General features: G+C 46.0%; 1 protein-coding gene across 10 annotated transcripts in view; it reads left to right on the plus strand.

Moving 5' to 3' along the window:
• NAV2 (neuron navigator 2) overlaps positions 1–22992 on the plus strand; it is a 773977-nt gene that overhangs the window by 516914 nt on the left and 234071 nt on the right. For all 10 annotated transcript variants that reach the window (XR_012076623.1, XM_031681096.2, XM_072969658.1 and 7 more), the window contains 2 exons: positions 6163–6280; positions 13436–13488. Coding sequence is in view for 9 of the 10 variants with exons in the window: in XM_031681096.2 (XP_031536956.1) it covers positions 6163–6280; positions 13436–13488 (171 nt within the window). In the remaining variant the exon portion in view is untranslated. The remainder of the gene's footprint in view (positions 1–6162; positions 6281–13435; positions 13489–22992) is intronic.

Below are 22992 nucleotides of genomic sequence, written 5' to 3' on the forward strand. Positions count from 1 at the left end.
ATTTTCTGCTAAGGGATACATTGCAAATCGTTTCCTCCTTAAACGGCTGTCCTAATGTGCTGCCTTCTGGATCCATCGGGCTGCCCGGCTGTCAGTCTGGATTTAGAGCGGTTGTCAGGGCAACAACTTCGGGTGCAGTTATTTTATGGAATTTTGGGGGAAGTTCCTTCTTTAGAGCTACCCACCCCCATTCTTTTGAGGGCTAATTGCAGTATAAACTTAGCAACATCCCCCTTAGTGCAATATTTATCAGTTGTTACAATTAATAATCAGATTCCTTACTTCAGTTGATCCGTCAAGACTGTCCCTCTTTGATATCAGCCTGTTTGATACGGAATGATGTGGAAGCTGTAAGCAAACAAATGACACACTCCTTGAAATTCTGTCAGGGGTAATAAAGTGAATCAAAACGAACTCGCTCTTTAGCTGTCATCATCTTCCTTCCCCCTTTTTTCTTTTGACAGCAGCTCCTTTCCTTCACTGAGCACTTCTGAAGCACTGGGTCTCCCGTTGGAGGGGGTGGGGAGAGTGGTAAACTCAGTGAGATGGATCAGAGTGGGAAAGATTCCTTCAGATACTAGTGTGAAAAGATTCTAGAGCCTTTCCCTCTAGTATCTTCTCTCTGGAATGATTTGATGATTTGCAATTGTGAGTAGGGATTGGTGGTTCTGTTCCTTTCTAGAACTGTGTGTGTTTCTTTGTCTTACCCATTTCTACTAAAAGTTGACCAATCAGGGATCAGAGGGCTCCAGGGTAACAGCGACAGCAGCCCTCAGTCTCCAGGACTCTGGGGAAGGGGAGACTCTGGAGAAATGGATTCTGGACACCTGAGGCTTAGAGAGGAAGCCCTGCATGCTTTAACCCTTGCTTAAAAGCTTTCCAGCACAAACTGCTCCATTCTTGTTGCGTTCCTGAACCCGATGGAGTCGGTCTGTGACTAAGGATATTGTGAGTTTATTTTCCAAAGGTGCTCCCTGGAAGGATGGTTTTCACTGCATGAACTACTCAAAAAGTGAGTGAGAGGGATGGGGCTGAATTATGTCAGTGGTTAGCATGGCCTGTGAAAACTGTATTAAAATAAATCTAGGTGTTTTCTTGTGACTCACTTCTTCAGTCAAGAGCTGGGGGAAGGGAGGGGAGAGGAAACTCCAGATAATTAATGATTCTTGTTGAGTGGGTCCTGATTAATGAGCTTAAGCTGTGGAGTGATTTATTTTCTGGATTCCTTCCTCTTTTCAATCAATAAAGGGATTTGAGATCCTGGTTTGAGAACACGCTGAGAGCTCACATTAAGTCTCCGATGTAATCAGTTTCCCAAGGATTTGCCCTTTTTCTCTGTTCAGCTCAACTCCAGCAACCACTTACACACCTCCTGCCGTGTGCCCGCTCTGTGAGAGGCTCCTCTGTGTGGCAGAGATGGGCGAGACACGGTCTCTGCTAAAATCTGATGGTGGCGGGAGGAGCTGGTGCCAGCAGACACATTCTCTGCAGTCTCTGCATCACGCGTAGCTCAGGATGCAGTCAGGAAATCAAGAGTGACTTCATGAAGGGTCTGGCATTGGAATGGAGTTTTGCTGGGTGACCCCAGGTGGAGGCACTCAGGCTGCGGAGGGGCAGGGTGGGAGGGTGGCAGGAGTTCAGAGATGGGTAAGCAGGAGGTCCAATTTTTCTTGGGGTAATCATAGTTATTTACTCAGGACTTGCTGCGTGTAGCTGAATTATGTCATTCAGTCCCTGTAACATAGGCTGGCAGATTTTTCTGTGAAGAGCTGGACAGTGAATATTTAAAGCTTTGTGGACCAAAAGACTGTTACAGCTACTCACCTGTGCTGTTGTGGTATGAAAGCAGCCACGGACAGCACACAGGTGTGGCTGGGTCCCCATAGAACTTTGTTTACAGAAACAGGCAGTCAGCTGGGTTTGGCCTGGGTCACAGTTGGCCAGTCCCTGCCTTATCATATATTTCATATAAACCCCCATTTTATGGAGGATAAAACTGAGGTATAGAGAGGTGAATAGAAATTCATTTGCCAAAGGCCAAGTTGACTTGGTCAGTTCCCAAGCCCGTGCCCCTAACTTTCACACACACTACCTCTCCTGTAAGGTCGGGCACAAGCTAGAGAGGAGTGGATGGATGAGAAGATGGCCTTGAATTGCAGTGTGAAAAGTCTGCCTTGAATTCAGTGGGGTTTTTGAACAGGCGATAGGATTAGAGCTGTGCTCTGGGAAGAATCAGTTGGCCACTGTGGATAGGTAGATTACAGTTGAGAGAAGATCTCCTATTTTAGACAGCTTGGGGTAGAGAGTTTCACTTCTTTGGCAGAGCCATTTCTGACCACTCTAGAACTTCAAATGGTCTCCCTGGTATACCAGATAGCCATGTGGCCTCACCAGGACTCCATGCTGTGTATGCGTGTGCCTGTCGAAAGCAGCTTGCTTGACCTTGGTTTTCTGCTGGGTTGTACAGACATGGGAGCTGGCTTTAGAGAGAGTACATCTACTTTATATACCGTTTATCACCTAGGAGGGGAGTCAGCAGGGGTACCAGTATCACTTTCCACCCAGCAGCATCCTTGTCCATGGCCTATTCTCACCTTAGCTGGTGGTCATGGGGCAGATGGTTTTCAACCTTGAAATGTTCTCACAGTCCCTCAGACCCTCAGCCAGTGGGATCCCTCCAGAGCTCGAGACAGCATGGGGGGTGTATCTCCTGTTTATTTAGGGAAGGATGCCTCACTCTATGTACCAGCCTGGCCAGTTTCTGGACTGCTTCTTTAGCAGTCCACCACAGTTTGTAATTCCAGATGGGGATGCTCCAGACTCTTGAAATTGTTCCATGTGAAGGAGAAGGAGGGAGGGGAAGTCCCCGAGTCATGTGTGTCCTGGAGGTTCAGGGTAGAGGCTATGGCTGGTTTTGTTATGGCCCATTTTACAGTGCTGGGAGTCACGTTTCAAATTCTCCTTTATTTACTGAACACTTAGCACACATCAGATTCTATGTCCTTTAGGTACATGAACTTGTTTCATTGTCATAATAGCCTGATGGTGGAGATATTATTATCCCCCTCTTGTAAGAGAGGACACCCCGGCCCAAGGGCCCAGAGGTAGTAGGCAGCGTGGCAGCTGAGATTTAAAGCAGTCTGTCGACTCCAAAGCTCTCCTCTTGACCACCCTGCTGCCTCTGTGTCCTGAGTCCCTTTGAGGGTCAGGCCCGGGGCTTGCAGGTGGTGCTGCACTGAACCTTCACAACCAGCTTCTGAAGGAGTCCTTACTGTGCCATTTTATTTTATTCTTTTCGTTTAATTAATTAATTAAATCGAAGTATAGTCAATTTACAACATGTCAATTTCTGGTGTACAGCATAATGTTTGTCATACATAAACATCATATATTCCTTTTCATATTTTTTACTTTCATTATAGGTTATTACAAAATATTGAATATAGTCCCTGTACTATACAGTAGAAACTTGTTTATTTTATATATAGTAGTTAGTATCTGCAAATCTTGAACTCCCTATTTATCCCTTCCCACCTCCATTCCCCCCCGGTAACCATGTATTTGTTTTCTATGTCTGTGAGTCTGTTTCTGTTTTGTAAATAAGTTCATTTGTGTCTTTTTTTTTTTTTTCAGATTCCACGTGTAAGTGATGTATGGTATTTTTCTTTCTCCTTCTGGCTTATTTCCCTTAGAATAACAGTCTCCAGGTCCATCCATGTTTCTGCAAATTGTTACTCTTTTCCACTGGAATAAACAAGCCCAGAGAAGTTGAGTGACTTGCCTAAGGACATTCAGACAGCAAGGGATAGAACTGAGTTTGGGTTTTTATTTTTTAAGAATTCTTTCAACGAGAATGTAACTGAATAAAGGAATGAGCTTAGTTAGTAGGAGGGTGTCATGGAGAGGGTGAGCGGTGTTAATTTTTATTCATGTTCAGAGGGGCAGTGTTGTAGAGTGGCTAAGAGATTCTAGAGTCAGTCAGCCTGGGTTCACATCCTGGTTCTGCCACTTACCTGTGACTTTGGATAAGTTACTTTACCTCTCTGCACTTCAGTTTTCTCCTCTGAAAAATAGATGGAATAATAATATCTACCTTACAGAATGAGGATGAAGTGAGTTAATATGTGTAAAGAGTTGGTACCAGTGCCTGGCATGTATTAGGCTCTATGTGTGTTAGTTGTTATTAAGCTCCTACTCTACATCAGGTACCTTTTTTCAAATATGTTGTATCACTCCGTCCTCATAATGACTGACAAATGGATGGTTTTGATCCCATTTTACAGATAAGAAAATCTAGGCACAGAGAATTAAATAGCTCACCTGAGGTCATACACCCATTTCTCCGCAAGTATATATTGAGAATTTCTAATGGGCTTTGTGTTATTGTAGGTACTTGGGATACATCACTGAACAAAAGACTCGAATCCCTACCCTGGGGAGACTCAAGATTTAGGACTTGAACCTAAGTCTTTATCTTTTCCTTGGAATGTCTTTCCTGCCCCTCTTCCTCTTGACAGTTTCACCTAATGATCATTGATGTTTCAAGTGGCCATTGTAATGACCAAAACTGCGCTCCACTTCCTTGGCTTTCTCAGTGCTTATTAAATGGATAATGATCTTGCTATACTGGATTTTCGATCTCTGACTACTTTGGAGTCATGGGAAAGGAAAGTAACATAGAATTAAGGATTAGATACCATGGTCTGAGGTGTGAAACAGAACCGTACCACGGTGTGGGTCTCTGCAGTGGCAGGGATGGGGATGGACAAGGGTTGTCTGGTCTCAGCACTTGATGAAGTAGAAAGTGCATGTTTGCCTTGTCCCCTCTTGGGATATGAGGCCTTTTTGGTCCCAGGCAGAGTAGTCAGGGGTGCTGCCTCCCTAGAAGGGCCCTGCTTTGCAAGCCCAGGCCCTGGCCCTCAGTCCCCATTTCGGGATCCTTGACGGGCAGCAGCCCTTTGTGTGAAATTCTGCTGAGCATGGTGCTGGGAAGAACAGGATGGAGGGTGGGAGCTGGGGCAAGGGCAGGCCCTCCACGGACCACCCTGGTGTCACGTGAGATCTCAGAGGTGACCTGCTAGTAGAGATCTGACCATCACCTTCATCATTTTGGTAAGCTATCATCAGTACGTGAACTGTGGCTGCTAACATGGCCCAGCTTTTTGAGCAATTATTTGTTTGTATCATTCTAGGGGGGAAAAGATGCTGATAAAGATGCCTGCACGTCCCCTTGCAAACTCACAAATCCATGCACGAAATAGCACTCAGAACTGAGGAGGAGGATTTAAAATTTTGTTTTTGGGTATGTTACATAGGGGGAAAGTTCTTAGGTGAGAGTTTTCTTGTGTTTGTTGGTCTGTTGGGAGAAAATATTCTTTTGTGCCGAAGATTCTGTGACCAAGAGGAGCAAGTCTCTCAGCCCCCAAGGGGGTCTGCTTTCCTGAGCCCATGATGACCCAGACTCTGCCTTTCGGGTGCTGTGCACACTGATGCTGTGTTTAGATATGTTGGAATTTGCTGGGGCTTTATTCACAGAATCCCAACAGTGAAAATGATGCCAGGCTTTTAAATTAAACCGATTAAATTTGAGATGATTGTGAGGCCATCAATAACTCCACTCACACAAGAGTAATTGAAGGGCTCTGTGTTTTGGTACTTGGCTTCTTTACAGGGGACCCAGGCTCCTGAGAACGCCGCTAACTCAATAGCCCTCCTTTCCCTGAAATGGCCCATTAAAAGATGCCTATTGGGTGGTAACCTCCCCATACGTTTTTCTCAATAAAGAGAAAAAGATGGGAAAGGGCGGGGTAGAGCAGTGGGGTGGGGTGGGGGACCTCTCCCGCATTTAGAGCTGCAGCCTCTCAGAGCCGCCTGGAGCAGACTGTTTAGTTCCGTGTCCCCTGTCCCATTCAGGCGTCTGCGTGTTTTGAAGCTTTCTTTTTAGCTTTTTCCTGAGCCTTGACGGCAGACCTCTCAATAGAGGAAAGCCGGCTTGGCCAGCTGAATGCCCCATCGGCACAATGCACTGCATGTTAATGGTGCGGCTGGCCCCAGACAGCTCTCCTGCCGGACGGTGCTGGCTGCGCCGGCCCAGCAGCTGCCTCAGACTCTGAGAAGGGGTCCGACTGGGTTCCTGAAGTTGCCTGTTTGCTTTTTTTGCAGATCTACACGGACTGGGCCAATCATTATCTAGCCAAATCAGGCCACAAACGTCTCATCAAGGATCTCCAGCAAGATGTGACGGACGGCGTCCTCCTGGCCCAGATTATCCAGGTTGTGGGTAAGAGCAGGTTTTACATTGGGGGTGGACGAGTTACAGCAGAGACCGGTCCAGGAGGGATCATGTCCAGCAAGAGGGAATGGAGCGCTGACATCGCTTAAGAAAAAGGCAGCGCTTCTGTCGCATGGGTTGACAATTTATTTAACTCAGTTTTGCGCTGGGGGAATGTGGGTACCAGCTCACTTTTCCTGATAGGATCACCCACACAGCAATCGAATCTTGATCCTCTGAGAAGAAAGACTGGCCATGGCTGGAGGGAAATGCTGGTGGTTTGGGAAGGGACTTTTGGTCCCCCTTCTTACTCTCATTCCCCCCATGATGGTGCTTTTTTGTGGATAACTTTGGAAATGTTAAAAAAAAAAAAGGTGGGGGCAAAAAAAGCAACATAGGGCTGGTTTATTCCTATGAACTCTAACTGGGTCCAAGAAATCAAAGGCTCAAACTCCGCAGAGGGCTGCTTCTGGTTTTAATACTAGGGGAGGGGAACCCGGGCGGTGGGATTTTTAATGCCCTTGCCATGTGCTGGGAGGAGAGGGGTCATCCTGGGCAGGCATGCGGGCGGAGGCTGGGCACCGCTTTGCCTTGGGTCTTAAGGGAAGCATCCCAGTGGTCCAGCCTGAGAGCTCAGAGCGGACTGTGGAGGCGGGAGGTCAATTAGATGGCATTAGGTTGATTGTTGTCGCTGGCAGCCTTGGCAGCAGACTCATGCCAAGAGAGAAGGCGGAAAAAAAGGACAGAAGCCCCAGCCCCTCAGGCTTATGTTGTTATTGGAAAAGTTACTTATCCTTCAAGTGTGAGAAGTGGCCTTGTATAGTCATAGCTCTAGTCACATGTGGAGATTGTACCTAAAAGTATAAGCAAATTGGCCTGAAGTGAATCTTCTGGAGTGTCATTCAAAGAGAAAGTTGTTTCCCTGCTGTCTTAAGACTGACTTCTTAGGATCAGCTTCCACTGGTTCTCCTCTTTCTCTTCTTTTTCCTTCCTTCCTTATATTAGTTTGCTGTTGCTGTATAACAAATTGTCACAAACTTAATGGTGTAAAACAGCATATGTTAAAACTGTCTCGCACTTGCTATGCACCAGGAGTGCAGGCACAGGTTAGCTGCGTGCCTCTGCAAAGCTGCAATCAAGGTGTTGATCACGGGGTACTTCTCATCTGGAGCTTGACTGGGAACCAAGCTCGGTCAGATTGTTGGCAGAATTCATTCCCTTGCAGTTATAGGAGTGTGAGCTGGAGGCCACCCTCAATTCCGAGAAGGCCCTCTCTGCTCTTTGCCACATAGTTCTCTGCACATGGCCTCTGCTACCTCTGTTTCCCTGTCTTTAAAATGGGCACAGCTGTGGCTGCATTGTCTGATCTTGTGGCAGTCTTAGGAAATGCAAGGTAGGTATCAAATAGGAAATGTGCTTGGAAACTGAAAAGTGTTCCTGAATAGCACTTGGTAACCACTGCCCAGAAAGGTATGTGTACAAAGATGATGAAGCCTTTGTATCAGTGTCAGTGTGTGTCATGATAGATGAGTTCTGTCTGTCATGGGCCCAGAAGAAGTGAATTGTAACATATATCATGAATTTACTAAGTATAGTGCTACAGAAATGTAAGCTAGAGCAGTTTTTATCATTGCGTCCCTGAATCTGTTCAGATGAGGTGAACCTCCCTAGACAGTGACCTCTCTGGGCCGGAGCTACTGGACTGCGATTTCAGAGGCTCAAGTTAGTGTCATTGACCCAGGCTGCACCTCAGGCCACCAAGTTGCTTTCCTCAGCCCTCCAGGATAGACTCACTCTGGCCAGGGACTCCCTCCTAAGTAAGGCCAGAGGTCAGCGTGTGGGTCGCTACCCTTGACAGCCAGGCTCACACCGTCTGCTCTCTTTGGAGAACAGAGGCCCAGAAAATGGGGAGATGAGAAGGCAGCTAAACATGCTAGGGTAAAAACGTTGAGGTTTTTGCAGCTGTGATGGTACAGATTCGTTAAGGCAAGAATCATCAATGAATGTTGAAATCTAGAGGAGAAAGTTTGATGGAGAGTAGGCTGTTTGCATGGTCTCAAAGTGTCTCTCCACTGATTGCTTATTAGTTCCAAGGGGGAATAGCCTCTTGGGAGAATCCAGGCACCATCACTAGGTTATTAAAATTACATTACTGCTGAGGGGCAGCTGGTCGTCATGTGCTTCCCGATGCGGAACCCTGAAAAGAATGCAACATCGCTTAACATTGTATTCCACTCAGGGTTGGAAAACCTGAGACCAGTCATGAGGAATCTCAGGCAGACCCAAATTGTGGAACACTGTATTAAAAAAAGAAACTGACCTGAGTTGTTTAAAAAATGTCAGTGCTGTGGAAGTCTGAAAAAGGGTGAGAAATTTTTCGAGAAGAAAAACTAAAGAGACCTGACAAGTAAATGCACTGCATGATCCTCGACTGGATCCTGCACAGGGGAGTCAAATGCTATGAAGGGCGTTTTTGAATCAATTGGCAAAACTGGAATATTGGAATTATAGCAGTGTTAAATTTTCTGAATTTTAAAATTGTACCATGAGATAATATCCCTGTTCTTTGGAAATACTGAGAATAAGGGATAAAGGACATGACCTATGTAGCCTACACGCCAGTTTCAGAAAAAAAAATGTACCTATACAGAGAAGGAAGGAAAGAGAGGGAGGGAGAAAGTGAGAATGGATGGTGGTATCTAGGAATTCTCTGTACTATTCTTGTAACTTTTCTGTAGGTTTGAAGTTATTTTAAAATACTTAAAAAGAAAAGAACACATCTCAATGAAAGACCATCAAAATGTGCAGGCAGGGAGGTTGTGCTTTTAAGGGACATCCTCTTCCTAGGCCCAGGAGGGACGAATGATTGAGGACCAGGGGTGCTATAAGGCCTGACCCATGACTGGGGTGGTGGCAGGGTTGGGGACAGGGTTGGGAGGGTGGGGATCAGGGAAAGGTACAGGGGAGTGAACTCTAGGTTTTCACCTAAGAGCAAAGGCCAGTGGTTGAAGCACGTGTTTTCTGGTTGGGGATCTTTCTATCTCCTCAGCTAGTTCTAATGGTGGAGAGCTGGAATTCTTTAAAAGCTCAGATCTGTAACTTGAAGGAAAACATTAAATGCTTTTCACACATGCTACTCCTACCTAAATCTTCATCAATCCCAGGTGGATCCTAGGATCTAGCTATCTATCCATTCATCCATCCTAGGGGCTGGTCTTCCCAGACAGTGGGATTATTTGGGGCCCACGCTTTGCCACCCTTGCCTTCCTCCCATTAAGCAGAAAGTGGACCTTTTGGTGCTGCCTCTTGGTGCCCTTGCTTTAGTGACTGAGGGTGGGTGCCTGTGTTCAGCCTCTTATTAGTGTGATTATCTTCTTGAGTCATGAGCTGCCCGAAGCGGGCAGCTGCCTGCCAGCCCATCACGGTGCCATGTCTGTGAGTTATTAGAAAGGTTTATGAGGCCAGGAGAAACAGCATGAATCAGGAGGGAGAGACAGGCCACCCTCCTCCTGCTTACATTGCTGTCACTCAGGGAGGATGCCAGAAGGGGTCGGAGGGAGCGAGGGAGAGACGGGGTGGGAGAAAGGGAGGAAAGAGGAGAGAGAGAAGGAAGGAAACTGGACAAACACAAGAGGACTGGAGAGGAGGAAGAAGCCAAGGCCGAGAGCAAGAGATTTCCCATTAGAGGTGAAGAGAGCTGTTAGCAGCTGACTTTCCACCACTGTTTGGGCTGCTCTGAGCACAAGCAGGAAATTCAGACAACACTCAGGACTCTCCCTCCTTTCTATTAATGACCTACTGCTACCATGACGTGACCTTGGGTAAGTTATCTTCCTTTTAGTGAGGGTGGCCAGTTTCTCTTTCTGTCCGTTGGCAGGGCTGCCAGCTGTCCTGTGCACACGCATAGATGCCACGTGTGGATGGATGCCTGGCCTATTGAAATGCTCCGAACATTTCCCAGGAGGTCTTTTGAAAAGTAACAAGCTTGATGCCATTTTTCTTAAAGTGCACTGATGCTTTCCAGTTACTAATTTGCCACCCTGTGTGTGGACAGGTTACCACATTAGTGAGCTAAGAATGTCTTGAACATGCTGGAATAAATAAATTACCGTTGGCATTTAGGGAATGCCAGTTTTAATCAGAGTGGAGGACTTTGAGGGACAAATGCCTTTGCTTTTTTGGTTATCTGCTTTGGGGCTTTAGCCAAAGACCCTCCCCCTCCCCAATTAATAAATTCAGTTCTTACCAGCGGAAGCAGAGCTGCTATTGTTGCTCCAAGTATTTATGACAACTATAGAAATTTTTGAGAATTTGAGTAAAGGAGAAGTACTTAAATTATATGAAACTGGAAACGAGGAGGTCCAGACTTGGTTTGCATTTTTATTAAGCATTTATTTTGAGTTTGGGCTTGGTCATTTGATTAATCTCTACCCTTGTATTCTTTTTTTGGTGGGGAGGGTAATTAGATTTATTTATTTTTAAAGGAGGTAGTGGGGATTGAACCCAGGACCTCGTGCATGCTAAGCATGCACCCTGCCACTTGAACTATACCCTCCTTCCTCTTCCCTTGTATTCCTTAGGTCACAAATAGTCTCCACCCAGTTGGTTTATTTTGAATGTTGTCACATGGCAGCATTAGGCTGGTAGGAGCCGTGAAAGTTGAATTCAAGGAGCACCTGACTGTGGTTTAAGTGACAAACCATGAAAAGGAGTTAGAGGAATAATTAGACCAAACCCTTTGGTTTCGTTTATCCAGAAGGTGTATAAAGAATCTTTCAAATGACCTCTGAGGATCACAGTTATCCATCTTTGACTTTAATGAGCACTAATGAACTAATGCGAAACTGAGCTTTGATCAGAATCCAGTGACTTATGACTTTGTCCATCGTGAGTATCCAATTGGAAGATACCTTGAGTGGCCTTGATTCTCAAAAGCCATACATTTATTCCTCCAGTGTTGTGTATCAAAGTCCAGGGTCAGAGTGCAAGCCTGCTAGAATTTCCCATGTGTGATAGACAGCCATTTGTCTTTCTTTTTTTTCATCTTCAGTGTGTACATTTATGTACCCAAGTGAAAGGACAGCTGCCTCCAAATAGACGGTAAAACTTGATTTGTTGAACTGTTCTGCATACCCAAATACTCCTTAGTTCAGAACACTCAGCAAATACATATGGAGTAGCTACTGTGTTTCAGGCACTGTGCTGTACTCGGGGTTAGAGGGGGAAACAAAGCAGGTGGAAATCTGTATTCGTGTGGCCTTCATGTGCTCACTTGTACTTTCTGGTGAACTGAAGAACAAATATCCACGAGTCATCCCTCTCATTGGGCATCTTTTATGTGCTTTTTAAAGACTTTTTTGGCCCCTCTTTGGGGATGGGGGGAAACAGGTAGAAGAAGCTTCCTAAAATGCCCATCCCACTGTTGTTAAGAGTTGAAAACTCACTTGGGTCTCTGAAGACCAAAGTCTTCCCGAGTGGGTCATGAGCCTTTATATATATTACTTTGGGCAAATTCTAAGGAAGGTGTAGATTAAGCTGAATGTATACCAACCAGGCAGTCTCTGGTAATTAGATTTTTAAACAATTCCCTGCCACTAGCTTGCTTTCTTATTTTTCACTTCTCTGTCAAAGGTAGAAATTAGAGAAAAAATAAACCCAACTGAGGTAATGGTGAACTCTGTGTAAGTTCAGGCGTTCTAAAACCTCCTCATTGTGGGACTCTGATTCAGTTAGTCTTTTCAGACAGTTTACAGTGTCTTTTCCTGGAAGTTTTAGGCATCATACTCATTAAAATCTGATGTGAAATACATTTTTAAAACTCAGTTTTGCAAGCCCTCAGAGTCCAAGTGTGAAAGAGAAAATCTACATGTCTGCATAGCTACATAGCCAAGAAAAGAAGTTACACATTAGATGATTAAAAGTGAAATAGAGGTGGGTCTAGGGAGCTAGAGAGCAGAGAAACCTGAGTGGGCCTTATCCTTCTGGGGGTGGGAGCTTGGGGTACAGGGACTGGGGAGGAATCTTATAAAGGCATCACAGAGGAGGTGAATCCTTAGTTCTTTACTATGAAGTCCTAGGTGAGTTTCTGGGCTTAACTCCAATGGAGACATCAAAAAGGAAATTTTCATTTTATATTTTTGACGCAGCTGATGAGAACATAAATTTTGGGGTTAATGAGAGCTACTATACGTAGAACACTCACTGTGTGCTGGGCATCACACTAAGCATTTTACTGGCGTCATATAATCTTCTCACCATTCCTCTTATGAAGTAGGTAGTATTAACTCTGTTATAGATGAGGAAACTGTGGCCCAGAGAGGTTATGTTACACAGCTGAGATCACACAGCTAAGAAGCTGTGGAGCTGGGCTTTAAACTGGGTCACATAAGCCACTACGCACACACTTTCTTGCCTTTCTTGTCGCACTGCAGTTGCAAATCAGGTGTCCCAGGATGTGTCTTGCAAGGATTTTTCCATACTTAAGATGAAGCACATTCACCATGGGCGATGTGCCTTTCTTGCCTGTTCTGCTATTTGAGTTCCAGCTAATTCAGTGCAACCTCTTTCTACCACTTCTCTAAGTAGCTAGGTGTTACTATGACTTCAGTAGTGTGTGTTTCAGATCTCATTTGGACTTAGCATGGATGTCCCATTTTTAAAATCTTGTTTTTCCACTTGTCATCACTTTGAGAATAGGATTAGGGCAAACAAAAGCCATCTTACTATTTCCGGCTAAAGAGGGGGTGGGTTGCTATCATCTGTGGCTTTTGTCCCCAGGAGCTGAGTTGTGCCTGGACTGATCCACTTTGAAACCCCCCATCTTCTGTGGGGAAGTTGCAGTTGCCTTTAAGAGCCTAAAGCACAGTCACAGCTCAGTCTGTTTACCAGTCTCCAAACATTTCCGCGATGCCCCAAACCTCCAAGACTGTCGTCAATGCAGTTGTCTCTGCCTTGAATGACAGCGACCTTGCCCCAGCTGTCCCTGGAGGATGGCGGCTTGATGAGTAAGTCCTGAAGCTTGCGAGATGCGTCTCAGTGTTTCACATGCCTGTGTTTGGTTGGACAGACCCCAGTATGGGCCTTAGGATTTGCTTGGCCTCAAGGGTCCTGAACATCACTTCTCAAAGTGATGATTATTTTTCTGACTTGTGTTTCTTTTTTCAGCAAATGAAAAGATTGAAGACATCAATGGCTGTCCGAAGAACAGATCGCAAATGGTAAGTCGTCCACGGGCAGTGGGTGTTTGTGTTATGTTAGTAAGCCCTGCCTCTGAAGGATATTGACCATCTTGAAAACATTCACACCACAGGCCTTACCCTAGGGGATTGTATTAAGAAACTAACAGCCATTTCCAAATAGCCGTGGTCTGCTTCTCTGACATTTGTTGGCATTTACTGAAAAATGGCTGTGATTTTTATGTGGATCGTTGAGACAGCGAAAATGAAATACGGTCCTTTTTCTTAGAAACAAGTTATGCAGAACCGGTGCACACATAACCTGGTTTACGTCTTGGGCTGATATGACTCTTTCTCCTTCCTCGAAGACCCACAGCAGTTTCTGTCTGTGTATGGTGCTGAGGCACAGACGAAGCGATGGTATCATACTGCCCAGAAATCGGGGCATGTGATCTGACTGGCTTTAAGGGTTAGAATGATGTGAAATCAGAACTGTGACAGGAAATGTGAAATGTGCAATCTCATCCAGACCATTCTCAGTGTAACCTGGACAAGTGACATTCTCTCTGGTATGATGTGCTTAAGCTCTGATACTACAGCTTAAAAAAAAAGTCTATTCTTGTTAGATGCCCTGCACATAATCTTTGAATTAAAAATTCATGATCACTATTGAGTTCAGGAACCGTTGAATTGTGATACTCTGAGTGCTTAGTTTTCCCCTTTGAAATGCTTTTCGAATGTGAATATTTCCACGAAGAGTGTGTATGTTATCAGAGTCTGTCAAGATGACGCTACCACCTGTTTAGGAGATGGCAACTGAAGGATAACTTTTTGTTGTTGTTGTTGTTAATTTGCTTCCAGAAATCTAAAAAAAAAAAAGAAAACAGGCATAATTCGTTTTTCTACTGTCATCACCCCACTCCCTTTGAGTAGACACGATTGGATACCTCATACCAGAACACACTGAAGTGACTGGCATTCTTTGGATTTACTGTTGAATTTTCTGAACTGTTTGTTATCCTAATGAATTGAAGAGATAGCCTTTTTAGTCAACTTTTTTCCCCTCAGTCAACTTTTTGTTTTTTTCAAGCACACAGTTTCTTCTTCTAAAGAGGAGTGAGTGTGTGTGGCATGGCGGTGGGGTGGTGTGTGTCTTTTTCATGTTACATTCAGAAACAAGTTTCTCTCACTGGAGATTTTGGTTCTTTTTGTTTGTTCCAGAGAGCAGCCAGTCCTCTGGTAGGAAAGTCCCCATGCAGACATCTCATGGCTGCTTTGACGTTTGGAAAAACTTGGCTGCTATTTTTGCTAGAGCCCCTGCAGCTGTCTGGTGTATTAATAATTGAGAAAATCTGGAAGATGGAAGATTTAATTTTAGTGCAAGCATTTTACATATGCAGTCACATCTTCACATGAAAGAGACGTAGTATTTTCCCCTTGGGATGGATATGGTTGTGTTTGGCGCAGCCCATTAAAACATGTATGTGGAACTGAGGGTTTAAGGCAGTGAGCCTTTTATTCTGTTTGGTGCATTTGTATTTTCGGTACTTTCTGTTGGAGGAGGTATTTGTCATTAAAGTCCACTTTCAAGCTTATAAAATAATACCATCACCTTAGATTCTTCTGTGCCAATGTGGTTTATGTGAATGTTGTATATAAATGCTACAGAGCATCAGTGCAATTTTGTGGGTTTTCCATAACCCTTTCAGCTATGGAAGTATTGTTAATTTTTTTCATGGGCTGTGTTATTTCAGAACACGGGAATATAAAAATCCTATATTTGTCCGTGGTAATTATTTCCAGCCCAGGGGCGGGGAGGCAGACAAAGTCTGATGGTAAAAGTAGCAGAGAAAAGTTCTGCGTACAGGATGTGAGTCGAGGAGAATGTTAGAACCTCCACAGTCATTCTGTTCTGTAGGAAATGAGAAAGATGATGATAAGGACAACAGGGCCATGGTCCTGTCACCTACCTCGCAAAACAGTGTCAAATCCGTAAGGCAGAGCTCACCTGGGGCACCCAGGAAGTGCTTACAGATGGGCACAGGTGTTGTTCTGGCTAAGAGGACACTTTTGTGTATGCATGTGTGAGCATGTGCAGAGTTAAAGCATCTCTGCTCGTGGGAAGCATAATTTGGGAATATGGAATGGCGGGTGAGCTGCCATTTCTAGATTCCTAGAAGGTTAAACTTCCAGTGAGGCTTAGGGCAGCCATTGATAAAGATTTGTTGTTTGCTAAATATTGCCTGTTTGGAGGAGAGTGGAAGGGAAGGTTGTATGCAGGGCATCATGCTGGCAAAAAGAAGACATACAAGGAGAAGAGAATTAGGGAGAGTACCTGCTAGGAGGGTAACTCTGACTCCATTGAAAATCCTCAGCATAGAGTTAATGTGTTCACACCCTAAAAATACAGCATCTTCAGGGCCCTTTAACGATGGAACCAAAGAGAAACAATTTTGCTTCAGAGTAGGAGGAATGGGTACTATTTCCGTTTCAAGGGGCAAATTGTTTCATTAGCTGATTGGTGGGTTGGCATGAGTGCTTTGGTTTTGCAAGTTGGGTCCTTCTTCCCCCCACCCTCCTCATGTATCCCCCTCCTCCAGACCCACGGCTGCCCAGAGCTCCATTCTCTAACTCCTGCCCTCCAGGCTCTGCTTCCAAGTCCTGCTCTCTTCCCAGAGGATGGTGGAAGTAAAAGCAGACACCTGTGGCATGTGAACTAGAGAATTCCAGGGGCCTTGATGCATAAGCCTTATGGGCATGGCACTGCTTCCTTTTGGCCTGTCAATCAGCAAACATTCACAGACTAATAACCAATGCTGGCCACTGGGCTAGGCCAGGTGGATACCCAGGTAAACAAGCTGGGCTCCCTGCCCTCAGGGAGCTCAGGGATGATTGGGCAGGAAACCAGAGAACAATTAGAACAATAGAATAGTGCAGTGGCTCCCGCAGACATCTGTGCATGGCCCAGGGGGCCCATTCCACCCTGGGCAGGGGAGATTTAAGAAAAACTTCTAAGGCATGAGTCTTGAAAGGCAAGAGGGTTCGCCACGGGGAATGATGGATGGACGAGGATTCTCATTTCTGGAGATTGCAAGGTCCATGACATCCTTAGGTAGATACAGAGGAAGGTTTTGTGACATTTTCTCATTGATCCTACCAAGTGTCAAAAGCTATGTCTGGTGAGACTCTTCTGGCCTTGGGCCTGTTGTGTCTGAAATGAGGGATGGAACCTGGAAGAGCCCAGAGTAGGACAGACCCTGTGGGTATGGCATTCTGTTCAGACCTGGGATGAGCCTTCTGCCTCATCCTCACTCCCCAGGTGGCAGCATCTCAGGGTCCGACCTCATTAGGCCCAGAGTGAAGTTTTCTGCAGGAGAATATCCATGGTGATCCACTCCTATGGGTGGAAGGTCAACCATGGGGTGTGGGAAGTGGTGGTTAACATTATGGATACCAGCACTAACACAGTGTCCACACAGTGCTTTAAGATATCTGAGCCAGTGTACACCCCTGAGTACACTTGACCCTCCTGAGCCTGCTCTCGGCCAGTCTCTTCCTCCCTGCTTCCTTAAAGAGAGCTGGGTGCCTGGGAGCAGAGGGCTGCCCCCAGGGAGAGGCAGAGCCAGGACCAGCGGCATCTACTGTCACCCTCTCGTGGCCCTCGTGAAACAGGACTGTATCTGGACCAAAATGCATGGAGGCCTGGCCGTGGCTCCCCTTTCCTGAGCAAGCCCAGCTCAGCTTGTGTTGAAGGAGTTCTTTGCCCTGTTTCAGTCTGACCTAGATGTTTTGGGGGCCAAATCCTTGGAGATGGAGCTGTTGGAACAACACTTCCCCCACCCCACTCCTAGTCTGTCCGTTTGGCCCTTAAATAAGTTTGGGTCTGCGTCAGAGCTGGTTAAGATGTTTTGTCTGTTTAGCATTGCCATGGCAACCCAGGGGCATCTTTTTGGCTTTCAAGTGGTGTGTTCAGCCAAGCTGTGTATGTGTTTGGAAGGAGAAACATTGCTTGGAGCTCAGCCAGCGGGCGCTGTGGCCGCCACTGCCTCGTGCCTTGATCCCACTGTACTCCCAGACATGGCTCTCGCTTTGGAGCCCAGGAAAGGATGCTGCAAGGGGTGGTTTTTTTTTTTTAAATCATTATTATTTTAAGCAGCTTGGCTTTGTGTTGCTGATGAGAAGAGCTACAAAGTTAGCCCGGCTACCGGCCCTTTCAGCAGAAAGCCTGGCCTATTTTCCCCTCTGGCTCCAGCCTGGGTCATCTGGGGTCTCCCAGTGCTGCGCGCTGGCTGCCTGCCTCCTCCAGGCCTCTGGGGGCTCCTGCCTTCTTCCCACAGCCCTTCCAGACTGAGGGTCTGCCTGGAGTGGGCATCCAAGGCAGGCCGAGTTTGAGATCCTTCTCTGCTCTTCTGCGGCCTTCAGCTCATTATTTAATCTTTTGAAACCTCTATTTCCTGTTCTATAAAGTGGGGTTGATAATAATATGTACCTCATAAAGTTTTTGTGAGGACTAATGAGGCCGTAAAAGCGATAATAACGGGTGGTGATAATAATAAACCATGACGCTCGCAGAGTGCTTGCCGTGTGCCAGGTGCCACGCTAAAGGCTTCACAGATGTCCGCATAGTTCATCCTCCCAACAGCCCTGTGCGGTTGGGTGACCTTATCATCCCTGCCCTCCTAGTGTGTGGTCGGTACTCAGGGAAGGGCGGTTCCTACAGTCACGATGATTTGTTTTAGTAGTCACTTATGTATTTGGGGACGTGCTGGCCCTCTCCCTCGCCCCATCACACATCCCCTGGAATTTTGCACACAGCCTGAGCAGATCATGGCTCCCCAAGGCGGGCCCATGTGCCCCCAGGGGCTCCACAGACCCCATGTTTGGGGCCCCTCTGCTTGGGGCTCAGCTCTGCTCCACCGCCTGTCCTTTCACGAGTGGCTATGGAAAAAAGCCCGCGCCTAAGTTCCCAGAACAATAGGAATTTGCACGTAGACACAGAAGGACAGGACATTGGTTTTCAAACTTCTGTTCCAAATAAAATCATCCGTGGAGGCCCACATGTGAAAGCTGTAACTGAATTACTGCTCTAAATGGGGTTAGGCAGCCAGGACAGGTCTGTCTTAGTCTCTCCCTTTCACCTGCCGCTTCCCTCCCCCTCCCCACTGTCACATTTGCCTCTGAAGCCCCCCTTCAGAAGGCAGCCCCTGAAAATACACAGTGTGAGGAAGCCTAGGAGCCCCTCCCCAGGCATCAGGTTTCAGCTCTCTTTCCTCTGGTTCTCCCAAGTCTCCTCTAGGGAAAGAGCCCATCGACTAGGCCATCGTCACTTCTGACCTCTGCAGGGTGCCGGACACCAGGGCTAAGAGCATGGGCTCTTGAGTCCAGCTACTTGTGACCCAAGGCATGTTCCCTGGACTCTCAGGGGACCAGTTTCTTTAATGGGGTTACTAGTAGTACCTCCTCCCAGGGTTGCTTTACAGCATACACGAGGCAACCTGTATGCAGTGCCCGCACACTGCTGGGCACAGGGGCAGCACACGGTCCACGTTAGCTCCTAATATGATGATGATTTTTCAAGGTACCGCAGTATTCTTAAAGAAACAGATGTTTCAGGAATGGCCAGCCCACCATTGAGGGAGGGGTTGGTTAGACAGTGTGGCCCTGGATAATCCCCTTGGCCTCTCACCACTTGAAATTCCTCCCCTGGGAAATGTGGGAAGGAACAGCCCCAGGACTGGGTGCGATTATTTATATTTTGCACGCGGAGACTGGGCTTTAAAAGGTTATTTTTTATCTCAGACTACTGACCTCGGAGGCAGAGTTGGAGCTGGAACCCAAGTTGGCCTATTTTGAGAGCCTGTGATGTTCGCTTTTGCAACAGGAAAGGGGTCTAATAAAAATAGTCTCCACCTCGCCCTTCCCTGCCCTCCTTATTTCTCATTTGTGGACACAGTAGAACCAGCTGGGTTTGTCTGGGGTTTAGCGAGAAGGGAGGAGAGTGAATATTTCTGGGAAAGGCCTCAGTTGACCTGGGGATGGGAACTCAAGAGCTGAAAAAGGGGCAGGTGGCTCCTAGCGAATGGCAGCCTCTTGAGAAGCCCTGGAAGGGCCTGGGTGCCAGGTACCTCTGACTGCCTTCTCCACAGAGCTTCCTGGGCTGGAGGTTGGGGGGCGGGTGGGCAGGAGCTGGGGCATCTGTAACAGAATCGGGTTTCCAGCCCTAGTGACCCTGAGCCCTCCCAGCAGCTGCCAGAAAGCCGGCCACATGCCTGGGGAGTGTCTGAGAGCCTTAGGCAGCTGGGTTGCCTCTTCCCTGGGCCTTTGGACCTATTTTTACATGGCCCTGGGGCACACACATTTCAGAACCAAGGTGGAATGAAGAGCAAACAGCCCACGGGACCCTTAGAATTTAAAACGAAGTGGAGAGTCCATGACCAAGACTGGCCGGAAGCATCCCCTGCTTCCTGTTCAAGTGACATCTGGCGTCACTGCCTCTGTTTTGGCCAATATTCTCCTTCAAGGACGGCAGCAGTCTCCACCTCTGCCTCTTATCTCTTGGGTCACTCTCTGTTCAAGACTGTCACTGGCTCCCCATTTACCTTTCCATACTCTTGAGCACACAGTAGAAGGGCCTTTACCATCTTCACTAGTTACTTCACTGGTTACCATCATCTCCTACCACTTGGCCACTCAAAATCTATCCCAGCCATACTGGAACTTGGGGTGTCCCAAGAGGGCCCTGTACTCTCATGTCTTTATACTTGGATGCATGCTATCCAGTCTGCCAGGAAGACCTGATGATTGTCTCACCTGGGTAATGTGACCTTTAACATTCAGGTCAACTGTTACCTCAAGTAGTTGAGATAATTGTGTACCTGGTGTCCCTAGTGTCCCCAGGTGTCCTGTGCCTGCCTGTCTCATAACAAGCTCTTTGTGGTGGTTTGTTGAATTGTCTTCTTGAAGGAGATGCCATGACTTTCAGCTAAGGATCTAAGCACCTATCACTTAGATGACTGGCATATAGTAGGTGTTTAATAAATGTTGGATGGATAGACAGACAGATGAAAAGACCAAAGAGGGAGCTGGCCTGGACATGTCCATGGGCTAGAGAATTGTAACACACCATTATTCTAGTACCATTATCTTCCACTGAGCAGTGATTTGAGCACTGGGTGTTCACTAGGAAGTTCTTTATTGGGTTTAAGAAATGGATATTTAGCACTATTCTAGAAATATCCTTCCTTTTCTTAATTCCTTTCTTCCTTGGTTAATTCAGGGGACCCAGATAGGACTTTGCAGCTAATTTTCGTTTACTGAGTTCTTTTATGTTCCAAAAGGTAAGCATTTTTTGGCATCCTAACAACTACCAGAGATGATTAACATTGATAATAAAAATGATAATGAGTGTTCTTCATGCTTTACATGTTTTAACTCATTTTCTTCTCATAACAGCCCTGTGGAGTGAGAAATATGTTTTCTTAATTCCATTAAAGGGTGTGGGGAACTTTGACTCTGGTGCCATCAGCTGTGCTCTGCCGGGGGCCACATGTGAGTCCTGTTAAGGAACCTCTCGTCCTTTTCCCTTCATACTGTGGAGCCTAGGTTATTGCCTTTGTGCCTGATTCTGTCTAGGTTTTTATATAATAATAATAGCAAATGCTTATATACTACTAGTGTAGTGTATTTTATATAATAATAATACAAGTGCTTACACAGTAGTGGAACAATGTTTTAGACATTTTATCTATGTTATAACTGATTTTATCTTCATAAAACTTTACGAGAGCAGATAATTTTATGGTTTCCATTGCACAGATGAGGAAACTGGAGCAGAGCGCGGTTTTGTAACTTGCCTCAGGTCACACAGCTAATGAGTAACAGACTGGGCTTTGAACCCTGCAGGCCTGGCTCTAGAATCCATTCCCTTAACTCTTATGCTAGTCTGCGTTTGAGGAAATAGATTGGAGAAGGAAAAGCGATTGACACGGAGGTACAAAAATTACATATGTAATGCTAGCCGCTCGTGAAGGTAAGGATAGAGCTTTAGGCTGAGGCACTGCGTCATGGGCAGGAGATCTGGGGTAAAGGAAAATAAGCACAGACTCTGGGGTCAGGCGGACTTGGGTCTCGCATACTGAGCCTGTGTGCTGGGCAAGTTACCAAAAATCTTCTTCCTCTGTAAAGGGGGTATCCCTTTACTATGGAAGCTGCCACCTAAGGTTGTCAGGGATGAATGAGAGATGGTGTTAAAAACACTGGCATCATCCTGGCTCATGAAGAGAGCATGTTATTAGACCATTATTCCTCCCCTGTTTACAAGTCATATATTTCCTAACTATTGACGTGCATTGGAAAGGTTTTTCATACTCAAAAAGTATGGTAGGCTGAACAATGGACCCCCAACGATGTCCACATTCTAATCCTCAATCCTATGAATATGGTCTCTTAAATGACAAAGGGGACTCTGCGGAGGTGATTAGGTTAAGGATTTTGAGATAGGAAGATTATCCCGGATTATCTGGGCAGGCCCAGTGGGATCCCAAGCATTCTAAGACAGGCAGGAAGGTGAGAGAGAAAATGTGACCCTGGAAGCAGGGTCAGAGAGGGAGAGAGGGAGGGAAAAAGAAAGAGCATGAATGAGAGAGAATGAGGCTGGAAGATGTTATTTGGCTGGCTTTGAAAATGGAAGAATGGGCCATGAGCCAAGGAACGCAGGTGGCCTCCAAAAGCTCAAAAAGACCAGGAAACGGATTCTCCCCCTGAGCCTCCAGAATAGGGGCAGCCCTGCTGACTCCTTGATTTTGCCCACTGATGCTGCTTTTGGACGTCTGACCCCTCAGAACTGTAAAATAATAACTCTGTGTTGTTTTAAGCCACTAAAGTTTGTGGTAACTTGTGAAAGCAGCAATAGGAAACTAATGCGCGCTGGGCGTCAGGTGGAGGACTCTAACTGTATTAGACGGGAGGAGGGCTCTTTGGAGCCTTTACAGCAGAGGCTCATTTTGCTCCTGTGAGCCCCTTGGTTTCTGAGTGGGCTGGAAGTTGCCTCCCTTGATAGAACACTTCAGAGTTTTCCGTCTGTACATTGACCACAAGCCATTGCCTGCAAGTGTAGGGAATACAGAAATCCACGTTTAGTTTCTAGGGCTGCGCCCATACTGTGGGCTGCCTCTGCTACTGAGTATCTAGTATTTAGAAGCGGATACCGGGTATTTTAGATGTGAATATAAGCTCATGAGTAGGAACTATGCTTCCCGATTGGTGTGTGTTTGCCTGGTAATTAATAAGATGTTTAAAAAGCACACTTTATGAGAGATTTCCCATATTTTATATGCTAAGTAGTCACATCAAAGGTTGGTAGTATGTGTAGCATATTCTTTAAATTTTTTTTTAAAAACTTTTTTTTACTTAAAAAATTGCAGGGGAGGTGATTAGGTTATTATTTATTTATTTATTTATTTATATTTTAATTGAGATACTGGGGATTGAACCCCCAGGACCTCATGCATGCTAAACACTCATTCTACCACTGATCTATACCCTCCC

This window comes from Vicugna pacos, chromosome 10, assembly GCF_048564905.1.
Source record: "Vicugna pacos chromosome 10, VicPac4, whole genome shotgun sequence".
Classification (NCBI taxonomy): domain Eukaryota; kingdom Metazoa; phylum Chordata; class Mammalia; order Artiodactyla; family Camelidae; genus Vicugna; species Vicugna pacos.